At 34.6% G+C, this 26,902-nt stretch overlaps 1 protein-coding gene across 1 annotated transcript; it reads right to left on the bottom strand.

The window, feature by feature from the left end:
• Window positions 1-7,862: 7,862 nt before the first annotated feature.
• LOC108214438 (myosin-6) lies at window positions 7,863-25,055 on the bottom strand. Its single transcript, XM_017386430.2, has 39 exons — window positions 24,785-25,055; window positions 21,554-21,682; window positions 21,226-21,369; window positions 20,973-21,118; window positions 20,720-20,876; window positions 20,502-20,560; window positions 20,222-20,381; window positions 19,786-19,935; window positions 19,546-19,682; window positions 19,300-19,446; window positions 19,060-19,161; window positions 17,938-17,995; window positions 17,739-17,840; window positions 16,549-16,586; window positions 16,295-16,421; window positions 16,016-16,183; window positions 15,797-15,928; window positions 15,588-15,697; window positions 15,444-15,504; window positions 15,124-15,301; window positions 14,833-15,038; window positions 14,499-14,618; window positions 13,725-13,823; window positions 12,971-13,183; window positions 12,725-12,864; window positions 12,536-12,647; window positions 12,420-12,464; window positions 12,252-12,332; window positions 11,999-12,169; window positions 10,613-10,768; window positions 10,325-10,522; window positions 9,731-9,859; window positions 9,588-9,658; window positions 9,393-9,492; window positions 9,248-9,304; window positions 8,947-9,003; window positions 8,665-8,745; window positions 8,476-8,558; window positions 7,863-8,385 (listed from the first exon to the last, which is right to left on the bottom strand). The coding sequence occupies exons 1-39, from the start codon at window positions 24,785-24,787 to the stop codon at window positions 8,271-8,273; spliced, it is 4,542 nt and encodes a 1,513-aa protein (XP_017241919.1). The 5' UTR covers window positions 24,788-25,055; the 3' UTR covers window positions 7,863-8,270.
• Window positions 25,056-26,902: the final 1,847 nt, after the last annotated feature.

Raw genomic sequence — 26,902 nt, 5'->3', positions numbered from 1 at the left:
TGAATTTTGAAAAATCATCAACAATCACTAGGCAATATTTCTTCTTTGAAATAGACATGATGTTGACTGGTCCAAACAAATCCATATGCAAGAGCTGAAGGGGCTTCACAATTGATGAAAGAGTCTTGCTTTTGAAAGAGCTTCTCTTTTGCTTTCCTAGCTGACAAGCTCCACAAAGTCCATCTTTTGAGAATTCCAGCTTTGGTAGACCTCTTACCAAGTCCTTCTTTACTAACTCATTCAGGGTTTTGAAATTTAGATGAGACAATCTCTTATGCCATAGCCAACTGTCATCTGAGCTTGCTTTGCTGAGAAGGCAAGTGATAGATTCAGACTTGACAGAATTGAAGTCAGCTACATACACATTTCCTTTTCTTTGTCCAATCAGAACCACATTGTTGTCATCTCCTTTGGTGACAACACAGGCTGCAGGAGTGAAATTGACTTTGTAACCTTTGTCACAGAGCTGACTGATGCTAAGCAAGTTGTGCTTAAGACCAGACACCAATGCAACTTCATCAATGATGACATTCTCTTTTGCAATCAAGCCATATCCCATAGTATATCCTTTGCTGTCATCTCCAAAGGTAATGCTAGGGCCAGCTTTCTCCACAAACTTTGTGAGCAGGGAGGAATCCCCAGTCATGTGCCTGGAGCATCCACTATCCAAGTACCACAAATTCTTCTTGTGGTTTCCCTGCACACATTTTACAAACAGATCAAGTTGATTTTGGTACCCAAATTGCTTTGGGTCCAGATTTGTTAGTCTTAGCAGTCTTTTCCACTTTCTCAACCTTTTCCTTGGATTGAATTGGTTCAATCTTTGGTTTTGGTTGAGAAATTGGAACATCAACTCTGTTTTCAAACACAGGCCTTTGAGGCATGCATACATTGTTCATTCCATGCAAATTTGAATGAAATTGAGGCATGTTAAAGGCATTAAAATAAGGATTGAACATATATGGCATGTTAGGCTGAGAATAAGGATTGTGAGGCAATAAACCAGGCATCATATTCATAGCAGATAAATTCATGTGAGGAACAGATGTCATAGGAATAGGCAAAGACAAATTAGGAGCAATCACAGTTTTACAATTAGCAGATAAATGATTTACACTACCACACTTACTGCAGGTTTTCCTAAGAGCACTAGCATTGGGAGTGTAATTGGTGTGCTTGTTAACTCCTATTTTGCCATTTCTATTTCCTTTCTTCTTTTTAGTCTCCTCAGATTTATGCTCACTAGTATCCAACTTCTTCTTGTTCTTGTTACTGGAATTAAGAGTGTTATTAACACTATCACTGGTCTCAGAAGAACTATTCTCACCTTTAACAAAATTCTTTTTGACAGGTCCATATTTCTTGTTAAGCTTCTTGAGAACACTCTTGTCAACTGATGAGTTTTTGTTCAACTGATGACTCTCATCAGTTGAGACTTTGCTCTTCAACTGATGATCATCATCAGTATTCTCATCACCTGAACTGTCCTCAGATATCTCAAGCACTTTCTTATTCCTCTTCCACTCATTCTCTACAAAGGTCTCTCTACCTTGCATGTTGATGATATTGGTGGAAACATCCCTACCAGATTTCCATTTGGCAATAATCTCTTGTTCCTTATCAAGCTGCTTTCTTATGATCTCTTCTCTTTTCAGAACAACCAAGAGATCATCCTTGGCTGTCTGACACTCAATTTTCAGCTTTTCAAACTCAATAAATTGAGCTTCTAAAACACTGTTTCTATCACTAAGAAAGGTGTTAGCTTCCTTAATCCTACTATTTTCCTTAGTGAGAGATTTTAAAGAAACATGCAAATGATACAATTCTGTAGACATTTCATTAATAGTAGCATTGCATTCATCTTTAGTTAATTCAACTAGGTTTGTAGTGAATACCTGACTACTGCTTCCAGTGTTTTCTTCTTGATCTGTGGAGTTGGCCATTAGAGCTAGATTGACAAACTCCTCCTCTTCATCAGAATCATCTCCAGCTGCCCAATCATCCTTTGTGATGAATGCTCTTTCCTTTTGTTTGAGAAGTTCATAATATTTCTTTTTGTAGTCAATGTTTTCACTTGACTTCTTCTCAACTTTAGGCTTTCTGCACTCATTTGCAAAGTGACCTGCATTCCCACAGTTGAAGCACTTGAATTTTGATCTGTCTACCATGCTTCTATCAGACTTGGGATTGCCTTTAAAAGATTTTGCAGAATTAAAATTCTTTTTGAATTTCAGTTTGGAGAATCTTCTTGACAGGAAGGCTAGATGCTCATCAATTCCATCACTTTCTTCACCAGAATCAGCTACTTCTTTCTCCTTTCTTCTTCCTTTGCTTGACTCTGAGCTCTCCTCTTTGACCAACTTTTCAGTTTCTTCAACTTGAGATTTTCCCTTGTCCTTGACAGTATCCTCCAGAGATGCAACTAGAGCCACAGATGAATGCCCTTTCTTTTGGCTTTTCTCAATCTCTTCATCTTGCTCCATTTCAAGCTCATAAGTCTTTAAGGTTCCATACAGTCTCTCTAGAGTATAGTCTTTAAACTCTTGTGTATTTCTGAGAGAGACTGTCATGGGCTTCCATTCTTTGGGAAGAGCTCTTAAGAATTTCAAGTTTGAATCCTTAACTTGATATACTCTTCCAAACAGCTTTAGACCATTTAACAGTTTTTGAAATCTGTTAAATGTATCACTTAAACTTTCACCAGCCTTGAAATGGAATGACTCATATTGCTGAATCAGAAGCTGCATTTTGTTCTCTCTCACTTGCTCATTTCCTTCACAGATGGTCCTGATGGTGTCCCAAACTTCTTTGGCACTTGTGCAGCTAATAACACTATCAATCATTTCTTGATCCAAACCATTGAACAGAAGGTTCATGGTTTTCTTGTCCTTGTGCACTTCTTCAGTATCTTCTTGAGAATATTCATGGATAGGTTTTGGAATCATCTTACCTACCATGTCTTCACCATCAGCTCCCATACTTGTGCAGACCTTCATGGGGACATGAGGTCCTTTTTCAATGCAGTTCACATAGCTTTCATCAATGGACAACAGATGCAGATGCATTCTCACTTTCCAGTGAAAATAGTTGTCTTTGTCAAGAACAGGAATCTTCACTCCAGCATCCTTCTTTCCCATCTTTCTCTAGCAGTGTTGATCTTTTTCCCTGTTTGTTGGGAACCTGGCTCTGATACCAATTGTTATTTTACACCAACTATGAGAAAGATTGTAGAAGGGGGGGTTGAATACAATCTTTTACAAATTTAAAAGATTCAAGAATGATACACTAAAACACAGTAAACAGAAAAACACCAAGTATTAAAAATACGGGTGGATTGAATGATCCACCCGTGAGATTTTATATAGAAGAATCTGTGGATTGTTTTACAATTCGCACAGCTGCTGGTTCATCACTCAACAAGTTCTAACTCTCAGATTTTTCTCTCAAGTAATTTGAACGAGTTCAACTGATGCTACTAACTTGGTTATATACTCCAAGTTTTACAAAGCTTTTAGCTAGATTACAAAATGCACTCTAATCTAAAAACAATGCTGCACAACTTTGTCTTATGCATGCTTTCTGAGATGTCTTCATCTTTGACCATCATCTTGATTTGATCCAGATTGCACTGCATGAGATAAGTATGTTTCTGCTTCTTCTTTATTTTCCTAAATAGGCTTCCATGTCTATTTTAGTGTAATTCGATCCATGTGATTTGTCAGACTTAAGCTCTAGTCACTTTCAACTGCTCTTTGCTTTATCAGTTGAATGCCTGGCTCATCAGTTGAATGAATTACAAACTTCATCAGTTGAATGCTGTTCCAGTCTCATCAGTTGAATTCCTCAGCATCATCAGTTGAATACTTTGTCTTCAGTTGAATGCTTGATTTTCATCAGTTGAAACATCATCCAGTCTTCATCAGTTGAACAGTTACATCTCATCAGTTGAATATCCTTCACTTAGATAAAATTACATGGCATTGGATATTTACAATTAGCCATCCTATTCTACCCATCCGTTGATAATTCCCAAAGACAAGAAATGTAACAATTACAACTGAAATTTGATAAAGATTCTAAGTAAGACATGTTACAAAATGTTTATGTTATCATCAAAAATTATTGATTCCTAACAGGGAGTGAGTTTGAAATTATTCATATAGTACATGATCTGCTGGAGATAAGAAAATATAAACTATTTTTTTAATTTAATTTATTGTGAAAATATTCACCTGATAACATATATGTAATACATCCGTCCCTTTCATTTTTTTACAGTTATTTTTTCACTGCTTGACACGCATTTTAAGATTCTTATAAAATATAGTTCTATAACTAATTTTTGAAATTTTCTTTTTGTGTATAAAAATTCAAATATCAAATTTATATTAAAAAGAAAAAAATAAAAAAATAAGTTACGGAACTATATTTTTTAAGAGCATTCGAATGTGTGCCGAACTCTCGTCCCCCGAGGTAAACTACCGGGGGCAGAGGGAGTAATTAGTCACAAGCTCCAAAAAATAAAAAATACATATGTTAGATTAAATCATAAATTTCTCATAATTCAGAATTCAAAACATATATTATTACTTTCAAACACCAACTAAACATGATTATCTGAGAAACAAATTAATTAATATTGATTTTAATATCAATATTTATTTAATTAAGTAATTTTGCAAGTCCATTCTAGCCTAACACCCCCAGATAAAGTCATGTGCAATAGTGTGGTGGTACTGTAAAATTGACCTGATCCACAAGATGATAGTGAGCTTCACTTCACATTATATATGGTGGATATTATGGTCCAGAATCCAGATCCTTGTGAACTAGTAGCATATATGACCACAGATTATCAACACGGGCTTTTACAATTTCACAAAATTGAACAAAGTCTACTATGCTACATTACAAATGCCAACAAGATGGAATGCGACAAAAATGGACCTCTTCAATTTGGTCCATCTTGTTATTAGTAGTGTTCAAATGGCATATATCAACTCTGCTGTTGTCCATTTATTTGCCTACATTTCCTGGTTTTTCCGTGTATGATAAATTTTCTGGTAGTGGCTAGGGTTTGACGGGGACAATTTTCACATTTTCCCTTTGGCATGCAAGATTTTTGTTTTGTCATTATTATAGTGTGAAGTAAAGTTTTATATTAAATTTTGATTGTATGCTTAAAAAATGTTCAGTCAATCGATCGATTTTCATATAGAGAATATGTATCACATTACTCATAAGTCATATCAATCAACTTAAGTTGTGTATTGTATAATCACATTTCTAATTATTTATACTAATTCTCTCATCTTGTATTGTATTTAGTAATTATTCATATTAACCAATTTAATATATTAAATGCGATGTATATATAATTTTATTTCACAAATATCATTGTCGTGCAAGTTGGTAGATTTCTAGATTTTAGAATATATATTATATTTACATCTCATATTTATTTGTTATAATTTGCATGGCTTCAAGCATGTTAGTATATTCTAATTCTATACATATATCTCATTTTTCGATTATATTATTACACTCAATTCAATATACTTCTGTGTTACTAGTTTATAGCATATTTTTTTAAAGGTAAATTTAGCGTGGCCAAAATTTACACCGATTTTCAAAATGTTGGCCAGAATTTTAAATTCTCAAAAGGGTTGTCAAATTTTGGTTCCACTTTTCAAAGTTGTGGCCCGTTAAATGTCACTTAACGGGAGCCACATTTTTAAAAAACGGAGCAAAATTTGACCACCTTTCTGAGAATTTGGAACTCATTTTTACCCTTCTGTCTATTACCTCTGTTAGTAACATTTAACGGGAGCCACACTTTTAAAAAACGGAGTCAAATTCTGGTCATCCTTATGAGAATTTTAAACTCTGACCAATGTTTTAAAAATCGGTGTAAATTTTGAACACGGCTTTGAAGTTTACTTTTCTTTTTCTTTTTTTTGATAAAGGGATACCTCTCATTTACATATAAATTGAACAATTCTGTTGGGGAAAACAATTCCACTATTCTGAACTCTACCGAAACAATGAGCCTCATGGCCAACAAGAAAATTCAAGTCCTACAAGTACGAGCGTTGATTTTTGTGTCGAAAACGTTGATTAATACGACTTGGCACAATAAAAGCCCCGCTAGTCCAGTAGTCCTTTTCATGAGCCCAAACTATGGGCCCAACATAATCAGTTAAAAGAATGCATAGGAAAATTCAAACTACGTGGAATCATGTGTACACTAACAATATTATGTATAATTTTATCATAAAGTTTAAGCTACGTGAAATAATGTATATTCCAACAGTGTTTATTTTACTAAAAACACACAAATTATGTTCGTCAGAACAAAAGCACACACAAATTCACCGACATTTATAAATATCTATTTGTATACACTTGGTCTTACTTGTGTAGGAACATTTATTAAAGGCAAAAACGGACCACCATATCAAAAGGAAAATAAGCAAGAGCAACCACTCGTTATTCACACAATGTTAGGAATCCCTTGTACGACAGTGCTAGAGCAGACGCGAGAATCAGCTACAAGACGTCAAGAATTCCTTGTACAACTTGCTAGTCATAGTATGCATTATGCAAAATGAGAGATACAGTTGTAATGTAGTCCAGTAGGGCCGTAGGGGTCCAAACAAGAGGGTTAATAACTTTTCCGAGGACTTTGTTGCTGAAAGGGGAAGGCCTTTGTGCAGCACCTCAGTGAATATATCATGCGACTTTATTGGCTAGAAGCAAAACATTGGTTTGACTTGGGAATTGAGTCGCTTTCTATTAATTACAGCAAACTAAGGCAGCCCTAAAGTTTAGGCGATCTTAGTTAAAATGGGTCTTAATTCGTATATACTCAACATGTTCTATAGCCAGAGGTGGCTCTGAAGTTCACGGGATCCTAGTCAAAATGGGTCTCACGAAGAAAAGTGAACAAGGAGCGGCTCTGAAGTTCACGGGATCCTAGTCAAAATGAGTCTCATGAAAGCCCATGTTCTACGACGAACCAGGATGGCCCTGAAATTCACGAGATCCTAGTCAAAATAGGCGAACCAAGGGTGGCCCTGAAGTTCACGGGATCCTAGTCAAAATGGGCCCTAATTCGTATAACCAAGGGCGGCCCTGAAGTTCACTGGATCCTAGTCAACATGGGTCTCACGAAGGCCCTAATGTTTACGGGATCCTAGTCAAAATGGGCCCTAATTTGTATATACTCCACATGTTCTGCAGCGAACCAGGGGCACTCTGTTCACGGGATCCTAGTCAAAATGGATCTCGCGAAGACCTTGAATTTCATAGGATACTAGTCAAATGGGCCGTAATTCATATATACTCCACATGTTCTACAGCGAACAAAGGCGGCCCTGTGGGCTCTAATAAGTCCCTAAAGTTCACAAAATCCTAGTCAAAATAGACCCTAATTCGTATATACTCCGCATGTTCTACGAATTTATATACAGATGATTCTGAAATTTCGGGTCCCTGCACCATACTAACATATAAATCTAAAGCTTAGAAGTGCAAAGCCACAAGAGAAGGTGCTTAGAGTTTAGGCCAGCCAAACTAATTTTTCAATTTTGTCACTTCAGAACACAGTTCATAGTTGAACCAGAATAAATAAATCATTCACATTCGACTTCCAAGAACATCTAACATGCCAAGATGTCTTAAAAGTTAAAACAAATATACATTTCAGTTCTATAAACTATTCAAGGTAGATAAATCATTCATATTCGAATGCCAAGATCACTGCTGGTTTGCTGCATAGGGTCGACTTAAGAATGAATAAAGGCTTGATAAGTGCAACATAACACAATTAATGAACAGAGCTCACCACATTTGCAAGAGTGTAAAGAATTAAAAAAATACTTCATATAGTTGTCCATTAATATTCTTGATTCATTTACAAAACAAAATGTATATTGGTGAAGAGGTGAACAAAACTTTCAACCGGACTATCTATGACAAAATGCTTGCCTCCTATATCACTAAAAAGAATGCTCCCAGCATGATAGAACCAAAAAATATAAAACAAGATGCACTGCACACTTGAACCAGCAGAGCCCCTGCCCCCACTTGGTAATAAATTTTAAAATACAAAATCAAAAGAATGGTATACAGCGAGGGCAGGGATAACAGAAAATAATATTGTACCGTAACAAAGAATGGATCTACAACAACAATATATTCCGGCTAAGTATATTTAATTTTCTGTACCTTGGCATATGTAATAAAAGCAGCTTGATCATCTTTTAACCTTACTCGTGCAAAAACTGAAAGGCTAAATTCTCAAGAAGATCAGTCGCAGGTTTGACATCCAAGAAATCCTTCACTTGCAATGAACTGGAAAGGTCTTCGACTGAGAAGGGTATGCTGCATTCGGAGCGTGGAAGTTAATAGTGCAAAGCAAACCTTTACAAGACAAGTTTCAGTTGGCAAAAAAAAATAGAGACAAGTTTTTACCTGGAATTGTCATCCAATAGAAAAGAATTGCTGGCAGCATCGTTCGAGTCCTCAGTCATTAGTATCCTCATGCTCGAGATGACCTAAATGATAAGAACATCTAAAAATCTTAACATCTACTTCATTAGTTGAGGTGAAAATCAACAATCAAAACTTTGTGCAGAGCTTTCTTCGTCTTATAGGACTTACATCAGTTGATACACTTCGAGTATTGTAGTTATCATCCCAATACAGAGTGCATATTCTGTACAGCTGCTGGACACTTAGGATCTGCAAGAGTAACATTCATGCTTAGGCGAACATTTTTTTCCATATACAGGTATCAACTAAATAAAAATCAACCATCCAACCAATTATTGGTAATTGTGAAGTTACATCACATAAAGTATTATAAATTAAAAACCAACTGCAGTCTAGGAACCCCAAGCAGATAAACACATTAATGAATTGAGAGGGATAGAGAGAACTTGCCGGGCACAGATCATTAGTGATCTCGTCATAAGAAATTCTGTATTTCTGATGTATAACCTGAGGAAGGGAATAAATTATTAAGATACCAGCATACTGTAAGGTTTCAACCACAAATAACAAAGCAAAACAAAAACATTTACTATATTAAAAAATTAAAAAATAGCAATAACATGACAAAACCAGACTGTTTACAACCCCTAAGAAGTGGCTTATCCCACTAAAAACATGCCATATTTGGTGGGATGGAGAGAGTATCTCTTATGTATGATGTAAAATGGCACATTAAACAAGAGCAAGTTACCAAGAATCCAACAGACTGTCGAATATGCTTAAGTTCATCCCAAGCCGAGCCTGCATACTGCAATCAAAAAAAACAAGAAGATATAGTCTTTCAATTAAGTCAACAATGATCATTAGTTCGAGATCAATAAGGTTAGATATGCCACCTCCTCTTTTGCTTGGCAGCACCACTGCTCTAGCTCTGCCAACCCAGATTTTACATACTCCCCATTGCTGAATGTGCAACACTCACGACGTAGTAAAAGACTACAGATAATTGGAAATTTGGATTACAATTAACATTTCCCATGCATGAGCTCACAACAACAGGTCTCAACAGAGAAGTTAGCAACTAGATTTACCTGTTAAAGAGCTGTACATTAATATACGAGAATACTTGAGCGAATATCTTCTGAACAATGATGGGCGGTACCTAAAAACACAAGTCCGATTAGAAATTGTCCAATGTATTTAAAATAAAATTAGATATAAACAATGTTCTTACAAAATTTTCTTTCAGTGTACTGAGAAGAGTGTTGAGACAATCAATAATGCTCTGCCAGTGATTTGTAGGAGAATCTTTGCCAAAAGAACGTCCAGATCTTAGTGCACCTCCCTTGGATGTTCTTGGTGCCTGAATATATGGATAAACATATTATGATGCAATACAAAAACCTCTAGACAGTTCTATTAAAACAAAAGAGACACTATCACAGTCCACAAGTAAACAACCACTTGAAAGGGTAGAGCATTAATTTAGAATCAGTTAAATAACAAGATTTTTGGTAAAACCAATTTCTATGAAACAGTTCCGAGTTCCCACTAATCACCATCAACAAAATTTTAGCTTAATTCTAGAGGTTGAAATCTCAAAAGGAAGCAAAGTATGAATTCCTAAGAGCTTCTTTACATATCAAATAGACACTTCAAATTCATAAAACATTTATAAAAAATTGGCAAGTATGAAAAATTGATACACACAATAACCAATATTGATTAATTCCTTGAGTTAACTATGTATTAGAATAGACTTTCCAGTAAAGAATATTACAAGGAAGAAAAGTTCTGGAAGCAATGCTTGTGCAAAGTGGAATCTAACCTGGATACACAGAGAAAGAAACAATCCCAGCTCTTTCTTCAAGTTATCTCGTATTATGCCATATATTTTCTCAACATATGCCGTGAGTTGCTGCTTAAAAAGCAACGCTGGATATTTGGCCTCAACTTGCCGCACTCCCTCAAGTGCAGCGGCGGCGGCGGCAGCAAGGTTAACAGAAGAAGGGGACGAGCGAAATCCCTGAAAGTTGAAGTAATGTATTATTGTGCATAGAAATAAACAGATCTATCAAAGTTATAGAAAGAAAAAGAGAGAGGTAAATTTTAGTACCATTGTCATTCTTCCAAAAAGCGATGTCGGCTGTGGTGGTTTTCGTGCTGAACTTCCACCAGGAGCACCAGTAGGCTTTAAGCTTCTTTGAAGCAAAAATAATAATGTGGATGTATTCGACAGCCAATATGCCATGTGCTCGTTGTTATCTTGATCCTGCAATTACACAAGGTTGTCTGCTGTTTAGGAAATGTAGCATAGAATAGAATCAATTTTTCCTCTAAACAATGCAAGTACTGTAACAATTTATAGTTGAAAGGATCATATAATTAGAAAAGAAACAGATTTGAACTTGCTGATATGCAGAATCGGTATGGTGCAAGTTTTGAATAGTTTACTATATCTAACTTAATATGTATATCATAATTTTAAAAAGATTATGAACTTGGTGATATGAAGAATCAGTATGGTGCAAGTTTTATACAGATTATCATATCTACCTTAATATGTTATCATAATTTCAGAAAGATGTATATTTTCAGTCATCATTCTGAAATGGAGGTACTAGAATCATCCAATTTGATTTTCTTTGACAGGAAACACAAATTAGAAATTACTACATATTTTCTCATCGACTTCTAGTGTTTTACAAGTGTGTAAGAATCTTTAGAAACCTCCCCAACTAGTTTGGACATATGGTAGCAGGTGGCAGATGCATCGAGTTAAATAGCGGGGAAACAAGCAATGATTCCTTCTATCTATTGTTTTTCTCCTCTTAAAAGCTTAGAGAATATGGAGTTTAGTGCGCATAAATATATTAACAATGCGGCTTAGATACTTGAATCATATACAATTATAAAATAGAAGAATCACAACTGATATTGCAAATTGCAATTCACGATGAAATATTATTATCTCCTTGCCAATTTGATTAAGATAGAACAAGTACAGATCATCCAGAAATTTCTAACTTTTTGCTAGTTCAGATCTCAGAATTTCTACACTTACGTGCCTAGATCTCGTCATCTTGAGATTGAACTAACACATTAACAGTTTTTTATACGCCACCTAGTTATGCACTAAGCACCGAGAGTGACCACATTTTTGTAACTGATAAAGATAAAAACAAATAATTTTTAAACAGCAGAACAGCATCTTCATGTTAGAAGTTAGAACAGTGGATATACATCAAAGATTCAGCCAAGTAACAGCTCAAAGATGCAACCAAACGGCATATTGTTCTCTCAGGCTGACTAACAAAAGCATGACGATCATTAACCTAAAACCTATACTAATTCTCCGGTATAGCTGATAGCCCTATAACAGTAGGATATATCTACCCAAGATTGTAGACATGTTGGTATTAATAATGATCAAAAAAAAATTACAGAGGTACTAGATAAAAGTTGTAAAAATGCAAGTGATGACTTCAGCAGTTCTAATTACCTCTATTGCTGAACCAATCATCTGAATGAGACGATCAAACACACTAGTCTTTTCAGCTTCTAAAGACTTCCAGTGTACAAGACATTTGTAAATTGTAAAGGCAGCAACAGGTTTACCTTGACTGAACCCGACATCTTTCATGACACAGTCAATAAGAGCATCAACATTCTCCTGTGGCAATAATTTACAATCAGTTATCTTGAAGGCAACAAAATAAGAAGAGAAAATCTTTGTAGTCTCAATCAGCAATTACATGTTGACGATCAACTGGGGGTCTCTTCAAGTTACTATCAGACTCAGTTCCCATAATCTTAGCAGGTGTACCAGGTTGTTCCTGCAGTACAAATGTTTTCTATTAGCATATGGCAAGAACATAAAAACCTTCCAAATATTTATACAGATTTGATACATAAACACTTACACTGAATCTGCTATCTTCAGATACAATGTTTCCATTCTCTAAATTCTGCAAATAAGTCAGATGAAGATTAGATACTTTCCGAAGGATACTGTTGGATTTCTCAAAGAGATATGAACCTTAGTTGGTGGAACTGATGGATATTCTATCCCTCGTTTAACAGGTGAACTTGACAATTCTTGGCGAAGGCTTTGGTTCTCAGCTTTCATGTCAGATACTTTCTCCTCGAGCCTTCATATAAAAATAACAGTAAGTATCATTAATCTACTGAAAATTTAGAAGATAAATCTGGCACCTTTCAGCACAACCTGTGCATAGCCGTCTTTAACTGAACTAGCTTAGACTCTGCCTCTAAGGCCTGCTTTAACCTCTCCTCACTAAGTTTACTTGTCTCTTCATATTTTTTCTCTGTTTCGCCAATTCTCACTTCAAGAGAGCTGACCATAATCTGAAATCATATACAAGAAATTTCCATGTCAAAACTTAAAAAGTGAAAATCCAAGTATTCATTCATGTGTTACGGACAATCTCTTTTCTAAAAACAGACTTCTAACCTTCAAATTCTCATTTTCAGCAGCAAGCTTATCCATCAGCCCTTGATCAATAACTGGGACTTCCTGTATGACAGGGGCTTGTTCTGCTAAATTTTTGGCAGCCTCACGTTCTTTTATCAGCAAATCTTTAGCTTCCTTAAACTGAAGTTGCACATCTTGCAAAGCAGATTGTAATTTGATATTTTCTTGTGTTTTCGCTTCTTCCAGATCAGCCTGAAACAGATATGGAGATGAGTATATTATATATGATAAAGACAAGCAGCCTAAATCACCGTCACAGAATTACAGTACAAATCTCTTAACGAGACATATTTTAGATTAATAATAAATTTTGAGAACAGTGTATTTGGCCGTTTGGCATCAGGATTCCTTTCAGCTTCAGGACAGCAAATATTCAGTAAAGAACAAATACACACACACACACGCACATGTGTCTGTTGTGATTTAAGTAAGCGTCATGAAGTTATGCTTGTGCTTCTCCTAGAGAACTTGTTTTCTAGCCTCATCAACATTATTATGTAGCGATCGTGGCCTCGGCAAGGAACAGATACACTATCCTTTGGCCACAGTAATAGCAACAAAGTTGGAACATCATATACAAAAAACTGGCTTCTTCTGAAATAACAGCTAAATTTTGAATTTTTCTATGCAACAGCCATATATTAATCTTCACTTCGAACTACAGACTCATCAACTTACTGCTCCAAAGATTCTTCTATACTTCCTAATATAATGGCCACAGAATGCAACTTACCCTCATTCGTTTCTCCAGCTGTAGGCGCCATGTCAGTTCCTCAACTTGCTTCTCTAATTTATTCTTGGCAGCTTGGAGAGCACCGGTTTCCTTTGCAGCCTGCATATAAGACCAGAAAGAAGATGGAACTGAATATTTTTTTTTCAACCAAAATGCACCAAGTAAACATACTTGAGAAACAAGCTCACAATTAAACTACAATTCCCAGTCGAAAGCTACCAACCATTGTTGCTATGCAATTCTTGATAACTATTTGTACTGCATAAAGTACTTGTAGATGCTAAATTGGGGATGATTATATATGCATGATCAACGATAAGAAAACTATTTTAGGAAAAATATAAAGTGATTAAGTAGAAATTGATAAATGCTTACATTTCAATTTTCTTAAACTTTCCTTTGGACAGACAAAGAGCCCTTTACTACAATAAAATTGTTGTAACAATTTCTTCGTTTTCTTTAGATTGCGTTTCTGTCGGTGGCAAGAAAGAATGGGAGACAGGGAATGAAAATCAAGATATAATATATGATACAGCAAGCCAAGGTGTGGACAAATTTTCTTTTCAGGAAAAAATTGTAACGCGTATTTCTTTTCAGTCTATTCTATTTTGAGCATCAACAAGGTAAAACGATGACATGTGTCTCTGAGTGGTATAACTTGTTCCTGATGCAAGGTTATATTTTTACTTTTAATGAATGGCAAGTGCGAACAAAAGATAATAGAACCAGTAGATATAAAAATGACATCAAGGAAGAGTAAGCAACAATAGTCACCATCTTAAGTGCTCGCAACTCTTTACGAGCGACTTTTCCTCTCCATGCACATTGTGTGGTAATGGCAGCTTTCATCAGCTCCTGATAGTGCATGTGTGCTAAAAATTTACGGCAGTGGCTCTGTAAAAAAACCAGTTCTATGTCATAAGAAAAAATTCGGCTCTAAATTACCAATACATAATGTACAAAACAATATCATGAGGATACAAACTATTAATCAACATTAAATGTATCTCCTTTAGTGACACAAAAACATGAATAGCTTGGTTCAAGTAAAACCGTCATGGAAAAGAGTCCCTTGTTAACTTTAGAAAACATGTGACAGTAGTTTCACCTGAATTATAATTGCTGCTTTGGTCTGTCTCCTGAAGTGAAGATCACTACGTGCAGCCATTCCTCGGATACCTGTCTGAATGCAAATGGCGGAACAGCACAGATCTTGATAAGCTTTTCTAGCAAGATGCATACGCAAATTCCTTTGGATTATTATGCTAGAGGATTCTCTCCGCATGCCACCATAGATATGCCGAGCAAGTTCTCCTGATAGTATAAGGGTTAAAAGTAAAAAGAAGACACAAATCACTGTAATTGTCTAAAGTCAATGTATATTCAGCAAATTAAGTACCTCTGCACACAGATTGGATCTGCAAAACAGACTGACGCAACAAAATAAAGCTTTTTTGAGCCATGTACGAACGAATTTTCCTCTGAATAATGCTAGCCGATCTTCCTAAAACCTCAATTCTGCGAGCATCCAGCTCGGCCATCTGACCAGCTCTTAGAAATACTTTTGTTTTACCAATCTGCATTAAAAACCAAAAATGAATTCATCATGGAAAATCAACAGAACAAGGTATTTAGCAGATAATGGTATGACGATTATAAACCTTGTCATGGAAAGCTTAGATGCACTAAAACATATTTTATCTCCGGCACCCAAATTACCTGATAACCTTCAAGTCCCACCTTTTCCAGAAGACTCTTGCAAGCTTTAATCTCATCCGAACTAATTTTATTACAATAAACCAAGATAATGACTAATTGAGTTCGCATATATATATATAAACCAATCCAAAATCAACTCCGTACCTTCCGGTTAAAACTCCAGGAGCAAGGATCCCAAAACGGTCCACAAATTCATAAAACGGTTTTCTAGTAGGATATCCAGCACAGCTTATTCTGATTGCCTCCATGACTCCCTGAAGTTAGACATGATAATATGTCAAAGCCTTAAACAAATAAAGACAAATTTGTTGCAACCTGATAAATATAAAATGGTGATGCGGTAAGGAACCTACCCCACAACGTAGTTGTTGTAAAACATTATGGTTCTCAAATATAGCTGGCTTGAGAAGATTATTAGGCTTTACACATCGGATGTAATGAGGCTCAGTTGAACTGAGGGTTTCAAGCAATGATTGCAGTTGTTGCTAAAAGAATATAAGGAAATTTTAGTTATGATATGGTCCGGAAGAAGTATATCATTAAAGAGAAAAAGATATGTGGAGTGACCCTACCTTGAAACGCGATCCTATAGAGGAGAACTTTGAGGATTTCGAGGAATCCTCGGATGGTGGAAACAAACTTGACACGAATGAACAGGAGGATGCATTTAGGAGTGATTGATGTTCAGCTACAACATAATCTTTGTTTTTGTCCAGAAACAGATCCGTTTGATAAGTGACCTGAAAATTTAGTTATCTGATTAGTAATATTCTTGTGGTTGCCATACATCTTAATCTTCTAGGTTCAGAATATGCACCATCTACGTCAATATGGAACATAAAGAAACTTACATCACCAGCATAATGGCCAATGGTGAAATCAGAACGAGAGAGTTTAGGCTTGCTGAATCGATTGTGGTTCTTAAACGTCTGGTAGAGCTTTTGGGCAAATGTTTCATGAGTTGACCTTGGAAACATGCTGCAGAACACAATATACGTGATTGTGTTATTATAACAATAAAATCAAATGATAAATACAAACTGACTGACCTTAAAATCTGATACATAAAAAAATATTACAAGGACAATTTGCAGTGTTTACTTACCAAGCTTCATCCAGAAGAGCTATAATGCCACCTGGTTTCTAAGAAGCAGAAGAGGGATGCATCAGAGAGGACTTTAGATATAAATAAATAAATATATATATATATATATATATATATATATATATATATACACACACAATAAAATCAGTGTATTACTTTAGAAATTGACTAGCATTGAATTTTGTTTTATGGATATAGAAGTATAGAGAAGAAAGACCAGCTAAACTCTAGCTCGAACATGCATGATGGCATTGACAACATATGTTCAAAGTTTGATATATTATTGGCATAAGTGAGCCTATAATTGAGAATCAATGATGAATGCATGATTAGGCATAAGTGAAACGTCATTTAAAGATTTTTCACAAATAATAAAATTTCCCCAAAAGTCAGAAAATTTAATCTCTACAACTTTAACATTGTATAAACCAAACACAACCATAATATCCCACTCGGCAGTAGGAAGTTGGATTTAATTAGCCTTTACCCTGCACCTAGGATCAGAGAAGCTGTTCCAGTAAAGAACCACGACTTTTGAGAAAAATGTTGGAAATATATAGAAGTTGTTTGAGATTGAAAACCTCTTGACAAGTTCCTTTTGGACCCTAAGAAAATTTAGATTTTTTTCCTTTTTTTGAATTATGAAACTTCTCAACAAATTTACAAGTGTTTTAAACATTTTGAGAAGCTGTGGAAGGACAAACAGTGGAAATAGTACATAAAAATCTATAGGTTGTTCAAGTTGCCCTAGAGAAACGTGCAACACAAAACTTTTATGATACAGACAGGTTTGGTATAGAATGCTGAATTACAAATTGCATGCTGACAATGTATCAATTAACATTAACTATATAACGATATATATGGAATAGTTCATGTGTATGCTCTTATGCCTCACTCCTTGGACTCTGTGAGGTACTTCTACTCGATCACTGGGACAATCAAATGAGCATCGGATTATTTCTTCTTAAGAGGAAAAAGGGTCCTATATAGCATTTTGTTTGATACGCGTCTCAATTAGAGAAAAAAGGATCAGTTGTAAAAAAAAAAACTTAATCGTATATTTGATACCTACATTCAAGTACTAAATTGTATATTCCCCTTTATCTCCAGTAACTAGAACGAAAGTAAAACTAATACGAGGTAAGAATATACAACTAGAGTATGTAGCATGGGATCATATTACAAACCTTTTCAATGAGATCTAATATATCTTGATTATCAATGAATTCAATATAGCTCCAGTTAATTTCTTCTTTGGTATATTCCTCTTGCTCCATTTTAAAAACATGCTGTCAAACAGAATCAGTTGTCATAAAGCAGATTTGTAAAATTGCTCTGGCAATCTTCAAGGGTGAGAAACAGGAAGCAAATGCTAGTGACAAAAACCTGATTAAAGTGTTGTTGAAGTTTCTCATTTGTCAAGTTGATGCAAAATTGCTCAAAACTGCAAAGGAAGCACATAAACTGGAATCAGATTAATTAGGCTACTATACTTAGAAGCAACAACCTTCTCTACAACAATCTTAAATTATCTTAGAAGCACATAAATATATAATGCTCAATGTTTCCCTCATACAGAAGGTCACAAAGGCTAATGAACCTTTTTTTTTTCTCTTAATTTTCTGCTGGAATTTAACGAACGAGGTTTATGTTCTCAATCAGTTGATTCAACATACATGCAAGCATAACAATATATAAAAATCAGTGGCCTGATATCTGCATAGATAAATTGTGTACAGCAGTCTCCGAATAGGTTCCGTGACTTCTCAATTTTAATGGAAAAAGAAACAGTCAAGATGGTTCATCATACAAAATAACTATATTCTGAGATAAGTCTGACAAGAATATTGAATAATATTAAAGAATTAGTTACTTCAAATATTCATAGAAGCACTATCAGCAGGTAAAGATGCAAGACTTAAACCTCAAGGACATATAACAGTGTCATTTATTCTATAAGGAAGAATCCAAACTCGCAAGGATAGATTTAATGTAGCTAACTAAAAATCATACAAGTTAAAAATAGGGATTTCGATGAGGTGAAGATCCCAATTCCAATATCTGTCCCACATAAAGTTTCTTTACCCATCCCCTTAGGCCCTTACGTATTCCCTCAAGAATTTTTTGATCTCCATCGTTATTACCCATATACCCCACCCTCATTATGCAGTGTAGTAGAAAACAGCACCTGAGGACAGATTCAGTTATAAAAAGATTGCAAGAAGGATCAACAAATAGGCCGTCGCAAGCTTCTGAGCAGCATAAAGAAATTCAAAAGAAATACAGACATATCGAAGAACATGGCTGAATCCTGATCTGAAGGCAGGCTGCTCTAGCTACAAGACATGAGAGATAAGAAGGCAAAAGAAGATATGTGGCAGCTGGAAAAAGTGGGTATACTAAACTCGACTACTAGGGGTGACTAAGTCACGTGAAAACCTGTTGCAGCTAACTGCAATCGATCAGATCTTCACAACAATGAAAACAATAGGCGTACCACTTAAGCACCTGTTTGTCTTGAAACTTTCAAATCCATAAATATCAAGCACCCCGATTAAGTATTTTGAGTCATGATCTTGGCCAATTGAACTATTTATCTTATCCACAAGCCTGCATGAACAGAAGCACAAGAAAACTAGTTAAACTTAACAATTAACCTCAGAACGATAAGGATATAACTGGGTAAGCAAACATGATTGAAGTAGTCAGTGTAGTGCACAGCTTTAAAGCAATTGAAATAAAGCTAACCAGTCAAATAATCGCGAGTACACGACTTTCGCCAATGCATCTCTACTCGTGACTGCAGAATCTGGGTCCAACCACTTGGTGATGGTTTCATCACGGGTCACTATAACGCGTTTGCAGAGGGAATCCTCCAAAGCCTTAATGTCACACCTGAAAAAGAATTAGACGATTAAAAGGTCACACTCGAGTACTGCATTTGCCAAAGAATACATAGTTAGAACAAACAGATGTATATGAACACTCATTTACATGAATAATTCAGCTGCAGTTCTTAGATGGAACCACGATTTATCATCTTTGGGCACAGATGAGTCCATTTCCAATCCTTTCGCAAATTCAATGTTACCTAGATGGAGTATTGCAGCCACAACTCGAAAAATTGCTTCCTAAAAAGAACATTACTTTTGGCATTAACAAATAACAATCTACAGCAACTTCATTCTTGAAGAATTTGTCATTCCCATATAAAATGAGACTTAATCAAATTACCTGCTCCTCACTGCTGATTCCAACAACATCCATTGCCCTTTTTGTTGCCTCATATTCTTTATATTCATCCAATCCATCTATCTCATAGCAATTTGATTGGTTAAGATAATGAAATGTTCTTGGATTTCCCAACTTGTACCTCTGGAGCTCCTGACAGCATCAGAATATACAAAGTCCTCAAAATAGCCAGCATAAAGTATACACAACACAAAGTGAATTGCTAAATGTCAATCAAAGACTAATTGTTTACAAAAAAACAGTGCATTAAGACCCGAACTAAGTATAATATATATATATATATATATATATATATATATATATATATATATATATATATATATATATATATATATATATATATATAAAATGTGCTTGAAATAATGCAATGAGCCAAGTGTGAGTCATCACGAGAAAATGCTTATTTAGAATTTATTACCTCTTGTGGTGCAGCACAAAGCATGTAAAAACAGTGATAGTTCCTTTCAGGGTCAGAGAGTTGACAAACACGGGATCTTTCCAATAGATAAGTTCTGATAGCAGCTCCTGAAATCCTTCCCTTCTGATCGAACTGAATCTCAACAAACTTCCCGAATCGACTACAGCATTTACAAACACAACTTACAAGCAGACAAAGAACGACACACAGGAACTAGGAAACACCACTTGTATTCAAATTTTAAAACGTGAAATTATTGTAATTATGCAATCTCTCGCACCTAGAGTTATTGTTTCTGACAGTTTTTGCATTGCCAAAAGCTTCTAGGACAGGATTGGACTGCAAAAAAGTGAAATGTGTATATAGAGTTATGTAATCATATACCTGTATCATATGCAGTGAGGAAAAGACAAGAATCCAGCATTCCAGTTCTATACTATTATGACTTTGTACTTTACTTGCGATCCTAACAAACAAATTTCATGCAAGACAAATTACCTCTAGGACTTTCTGCTCAACTGACCTTCCCCCAGTCGATGCTCTTCCTCCCATATAAGCCAGATAATGCATAAGCAGCTTTGTGCTTTCGGTTTTACCAGCCCCACTCTCACCACTAACCAAAATCGACTGACTGATACCCTCATTGATCATAACTCTGCATTCAAAAATGATCTTGTTAATGTAGATCAAAATATTATTATTAGATAATATCTGTGTTAAGCCATAAAAATGAGAAATGTTAACATGGTACCTGTATGCTGCATCAGCAACAGCAAATGGGTGAGGACTTAGCTCACCAAAGGCAGCACCTTTATACTGTGCCATCATGTGGCTATCATACAAATGTGGTAATCTTCTAAAAGGATTTACAGCAATTAAAATGTTTCCTGTGTAAGTCTGCGGAACCATAATGTTAATTAGCTTTGACCCACACTTACACATGAATCACTAAACAGATGCCTTCCAGCTAACTGGCCAGGCGACAAGGAGTGCGCTGAACTTACATATATTTCATTGATATCATATCTAGATTTTAAATTACTTAAAACCCCTGGCTCATGCAAATAAGCAAGTTTTGTCATATCATCCACTCCGCATGGCGGTGCTTCAGCATCCTTGGGGTAGACATTGGAAGAACTAACCACCACCTATAACACAAATTTAACACCAAAGTTCAGGAGCTTGCTCCATGTAAGAAAATAAGATACCACAACAAGAAACAAAGCACAAGAACAGGAACAATTTTTATTAGGTTTAGTGTGAACTTCAATTAGAACAGTGTGAAATAAGTGAGAACAAATCAAGTCCCTCAATAGCTGTAAGAGTTCTCACCGTCTTCCCTGAAGTGCAAAGAACTTCAATTTTCTCTCCATTGACACCTACAACTTCCCCGTCTATCCAAGCATCGTCCGGATCCTCAACCCAGACAAAAGATCCGATCCCTAAGCTGGCCAAGACAACCTACATATTACAAGCATCAGCGCACTTACATGATGAAATTGATTACATAGAAGTACAGAACTAGAAATGAAATGCCGCCAGAAATATTATTTATCTATCTTTTCTACATATCAAGTAGTATGATCAATCAACCAGCAAAGCAGAGGCAAAATCCATTACTACAACTAGAGACACAGAGATAAAATATTCACATATATAGCTTATAACAACTAATTATTATATGTTCATATTACATAATATAACCATTTCAAAGGCCCAGTAAACATATATAGAGCTCAAACGAATAAAACTTGTCCACTGTAAGCATACATTTATCAACATCTTCATTTTGATAACATATAATTTCTAAGAAGTTTTTAAATTTCATAATACTTACTGACGAATATGATTGGCAAGGCATATAACAGCTAGCACCCTATTGCAGCTTGTAGGTTACCATATATTCAAAGGTTTATGGCTGATATTAAAAACCCAAACATTCACCACTTACTACAAACGAAATATTTTTTTAAAAATTCCAGCGGTAAAACTTAACAGGACATTTTTTAGATGTTTTACATGTATGAACAGGGGCCCTGTAATAGACCTGTATAACATAAACAGGTAAAATATGCTTCAACTGTCCAAAAATAATTGAGTGTCGGCCCTGACTACCCATATATTCATCATTAATACCCTAAATATCAGGATCCACAAAAATGGCCCCCAAATACCATTTAGTAACGTTACATCGTGTAGCGTTTTGGTTATTTATCAAAAACACTACATCGTCTAGCGTTTCGTGTAGCTAATTAGGTTAACCCTAATTAGAACGCTACCTGGTGTAGCGTCTAATTAGGTTAACCTAATATACGCCACACGGTGTAGCGTTTTGCTTGGGTTAAAACAGCAAAACGCTACACGATCTAGCGTTTTCATCCCAAAATTGAAAACGCTAGATTATCAGCGTCTGTAACTGGTATTTGGGGCCATATTTTTCAACTCTGTTATTTTGGGCATTACTTCAAGTATATGGGAGATTGGGGCCATTTTTCAAAATAATTGTCACCCATCATATTTGGCTTTTTACAGCTTTATTAAGACCCATAAAAAAGACAGCAATAAGTCAATATATTTCCCCTTCATTTCTCCTCCTAAGTCCTTGGAAAGATTAATACCCCTTCTTACTTGTTTCCTTGTTCACTATCTATAGCAAAAGCCTTAACAACACTTATTGAAGAAAATGAAGTCTTTACCCTTAATTACATATTTGTGACGGCCATAAGAGCAAATTCAATTTCAGTGATATAAACTAACTGAGATATATGTTGCTAAAACAACTCAATAGTGCTGCTCCGAATGGATTAGAAATTCAAAGCCAAATATCCTACCATTCGTCAACTAATCTTCAAGCTGCTTAAATTGAATAAACCAATATTGCCCTAAAACATCTAATAATGCATATAAATAAATGCGCATCTCCACAATCTATTATATATTCCAAAGTCCAACCCTAAGCCCGAAAATAAACACTTAGTCAACTAATGGACAGCTGCTAAATCAAAACATACCGACAATACGACACATTATCCTGTAACACCTAACATCACAGACAATACAAATATGCATCTACAGCATCTACAGAATCAACTATAAATTTCATCCCTAAACCAAAAAAAAAAAAAAAGATATTAGTCAACAAATTTTCACATTCCTGGTCCTAATTAAACTAACAACTCAATACAATCCTCTAAACATCTAACAACCCAGCCAAAACAAATATGAATCTAAAATCATATATGTGTATATATTCCATCCCTTAACCCAAAAAATTCATCCCTAAAACAAAACAAAACCAAAAAAACCATTAGTCAACAGATTTTCACATTCCTAGTCCTAATCAAACTGATAACTCAAAATCCTAATCATATTTTCACATTCATCTAAACATTTTAACAACCCAGCCAATGCAAATATGCACCTAAAATCATATATATATTGCATCCCTTAACCCAAAACATTCACGCACTGGTCACTCTGCTGGTTTAATCGAGCCAATATATTAATACATTCCCCCAAAATATCGAACGGATAATCGAATATAATAATCTTCAAACTCAAAATTACATTTCAACCCTAACCCAAAGAGTCAACCATTAGTCAACTGATCTTCACGCTTCTAAACTAATCAAACCACCACTAATCCAATCGACGAAAGCAGTCATACAAATTCAAATATATAAAATCCAGAATATATTTCATCCCTAAACACTAAGAAGTCAACCATTAGTCAACTGATCTTCATGGTCCTAACCTAATCAGCTTACTACTAAATCAAAAACAGTCAGTCATTAGTCAACTAAGCTCAATACTTTAAACCTAATCAAACCACCAATACTCATCCAATCATATTACTCTACAAATACCAAACAAAAACATGCATCTAAAAAATCGACTAACTTTCCCATACAATATCGTCTAATCTCCGCGCTTCTAATCCACTTCAACAAACTACTCATCCAATCACATTCCTCTAAAACACCACACAAGTCATCAAACAAAAACACGCATCTACAAAATCAAACACACTCCAATCCATTATCACCAAATCTCCGCGCTTCCAATCCACTTCAACACAACTACTCATCCAATCACATTCCTCTAAAACACCACAATAATCATCAAACAAAAACACGCACCTACAAAATCAAACACACTCTGATACATTATCACCTGATCTCCGCGCTTCTAATCCACCTTAACACAACTAATCATCCAGTCACATTCCTCTACAATATCAAACAAAAACACGAATACACATACATTATCGCCTAATCTCCGCGCTTCCAACACAACTACTCATCCAATCACATTTCTCTAAAACACCATACAAATCATCAAACAACACACATCTACAAACTCAAACACACTCCGATACATTATCGCCTAATCTCCGCGCTGCTAATCCACTTCAACACAACTAATCATCCAATCACATTCATCTACAATCTCACACAAATCATAAACATATACATTTCAATCAACTTCAATCAACTAAATAACAACACAAATTCATAAAAAATCACAAAAAATACATAAAAATAAGCGGAAAAACCGCGCTACCATATCTCCGCAGCTCAGCTCGATCAGATCTTCAACTCAACCGCTTCAATCACAGCTCCAACAGATCAACAACACAAAACAATAACAACGAATAAAATGAAATGAAAATATTTAACAGAAATGATGAATTAACGAATGAGCTGCTATACGTGTATGTTACAGCTTCGAAAAATAAGCTGTAAATATTTGTGTAAGTATAGGTGTATGTATAGATGCACCGTTTTCTCGTGATTTTCTTTTTGAATTATTTTGTTTTCTTCTCTGTTTCCTTCCCTCCCACGTTGTTCGGATTAAATTAATTTATGATTCTTCGCTTTATTTACGCGGTTTCTTTGTTTCATTGATTTCCTTTTTTATTGATTATTAATTTATTAAATTCATGAATATTAAAGGCATTGTATTTTGAGTTTCCAGTTCTTTGGTAATTTGTTCATTTCATGTTGGAAATAATATTAATATTTCTAGCAATTTTTTTTAATTTAGTCAAATTAGTTTATGCTTTTTTTAAAACTTAAATAAAAAAAAATTAAATGAGTGGATAAGGACATGATGCCACCTGCAAGATATTGCTTAAAATCCAAATTTTCGGGAAAATTTATGAAATTGCCGAATTTTTAAGTTTGATTATGGTGAAACTTATTTAGTTTAAAAATATTTTTAATCTATGTTCACTCCGATGGAATAAAATGAGAGGAGAATGAAATGAAAAAATATATAAATTTTGCGGAGGAAAAGGATGTGGGAGATAATATTGACAAAATATAATTGTGTTTAAATTTGTTGTGATAAAAATGGTAAAGAAATGTGATTTAGAAATAGAACGGCATTCATTTCATAAAAACATGTAAATTAATATTCTAGATAGATTTATAAAGATCAAATTATTAAATGAATGAAAATTATAAACAGTTTTACATTTTTCCTGATCAACATCATGAGTATAAAATTCATTTTATTTCTCTATCTAAGTGATTCTAATCTAAAATTTTGAAAATTAATGTCATCAAAATAATTGTAATAAAAATTCAAAGATTTCTAGAATAATAAAAAAACGGATGAAATTAATTAGCGAATTAAAACTTCTCTTGCCACTACAACCATATTTTCAAAGATTTTTATAAGAAAATAAAAAACAGATGAAATTTAATATCTCAGATATTGAATAATTAATAACTAATGTGTAATATTATTTTTAATTAAATGATATCAAAGTTTCATTTTCAAAATAATGCAAATTTAAAGAAACAAACTGGCCCTATATCGTAATTAGCGGAACTCTAAAATGATAATTATGTAACCGACAAAGTATGCTGGGGCCCAGGGGTTTGTAATGATAATTCGTGCAACCGGGTGAACCGGTTAGTTTATTTGCTGGTATATTTTGAATGAAAGTATGTTCTGGAGAAAATGCTTATAAGGAAAATGACACTCTTTTACATCAGAAAATGGGCACGAGACGAGGCATGTATATAGTTTGATAAATAGTTTTAAATTTTTTTTTCTAAATAAAAATTTAATATTTAATTTTCTATAAAAAAAACAAGTTAAAAAATTATATTTTATACACGTTTTAAAATATATGACGAATACTGTAAAAAAAATTAAAAAAAAAATGAGAGGGATACGAGGAGTATTATAAAAATTATATATTCATTTAGTTGAAATAATATTTCCTCCGCCCTAAATGCATATCTATTTTGACTTTTGAACAGGTCAATTGATTATATTTTGACTGAATTTATTTGTACTATATAATTGAAAATAAAATAAAATTTTATGATTAGAAAGTATATATAGTTTATTTTGATATGTAACTTTGAGATTTTAAAAATAATAAAAAATAATTTGTAATGCTTTAGTCGAAAAATTGTTAACTTGACTATTTGAAAACCAAAATGAACATGTAACTAGGACAATAATATTTTTGATAAGTTTGATAATGTCACAGTTTCACGCAAAAATTGAAAAATAATTTTCTTCAAAAATATGAAATAATATTTTTTCAAAAGCCACTTTTGAGCATACTCATCAGACAATTTTTCACCATTCCAAATATATCTGTTTTTACTATGATGCCGAGCCTAGGTTTTTCTTAAAATATTATACACAGTAACCAAC

The sequence above is a fragment of the Daucus carota genome, chromosome 3, assembly GCF_001625215.2.
Source record: "Daucus carota subsp. sativus chromosome 3, DH1 v3.0, whole genome shotgun sequence".
Taxonomy (NCBI): Eukaryota; Viridiplantae; Streptophyta; class Magnoliopsida; order Apiales; family Apiaceae; genus Daucus; species Daucus carota.
Note: the sequence above shows the minus strand (reverse complement) of the source record. Positions and strands in the feature narration are given on the sequence as shown.

What these genes read in the sequence shown, in the direction of transcription:
- LOC108214438 (XM_017386430.2), bottom strand. An exon ending in ATGATATCAATGAAATATAT is followed by an intron (nt 21,119 to 21,225) that starts GTAAGTTCAGCG and finishes ATGGTTCCGCAG; the next exon opens with ACTTACACAGGAAACATTTT. An exon ending in CTGAAGATAGCAGATTCAGT is followed by an intron (nt 12,333 to 12,419) that starts GTAAGTGTTTAT and finishes TTTGTACTGCAG; the next exon opens with GAACAACCTGGTACACCTGC.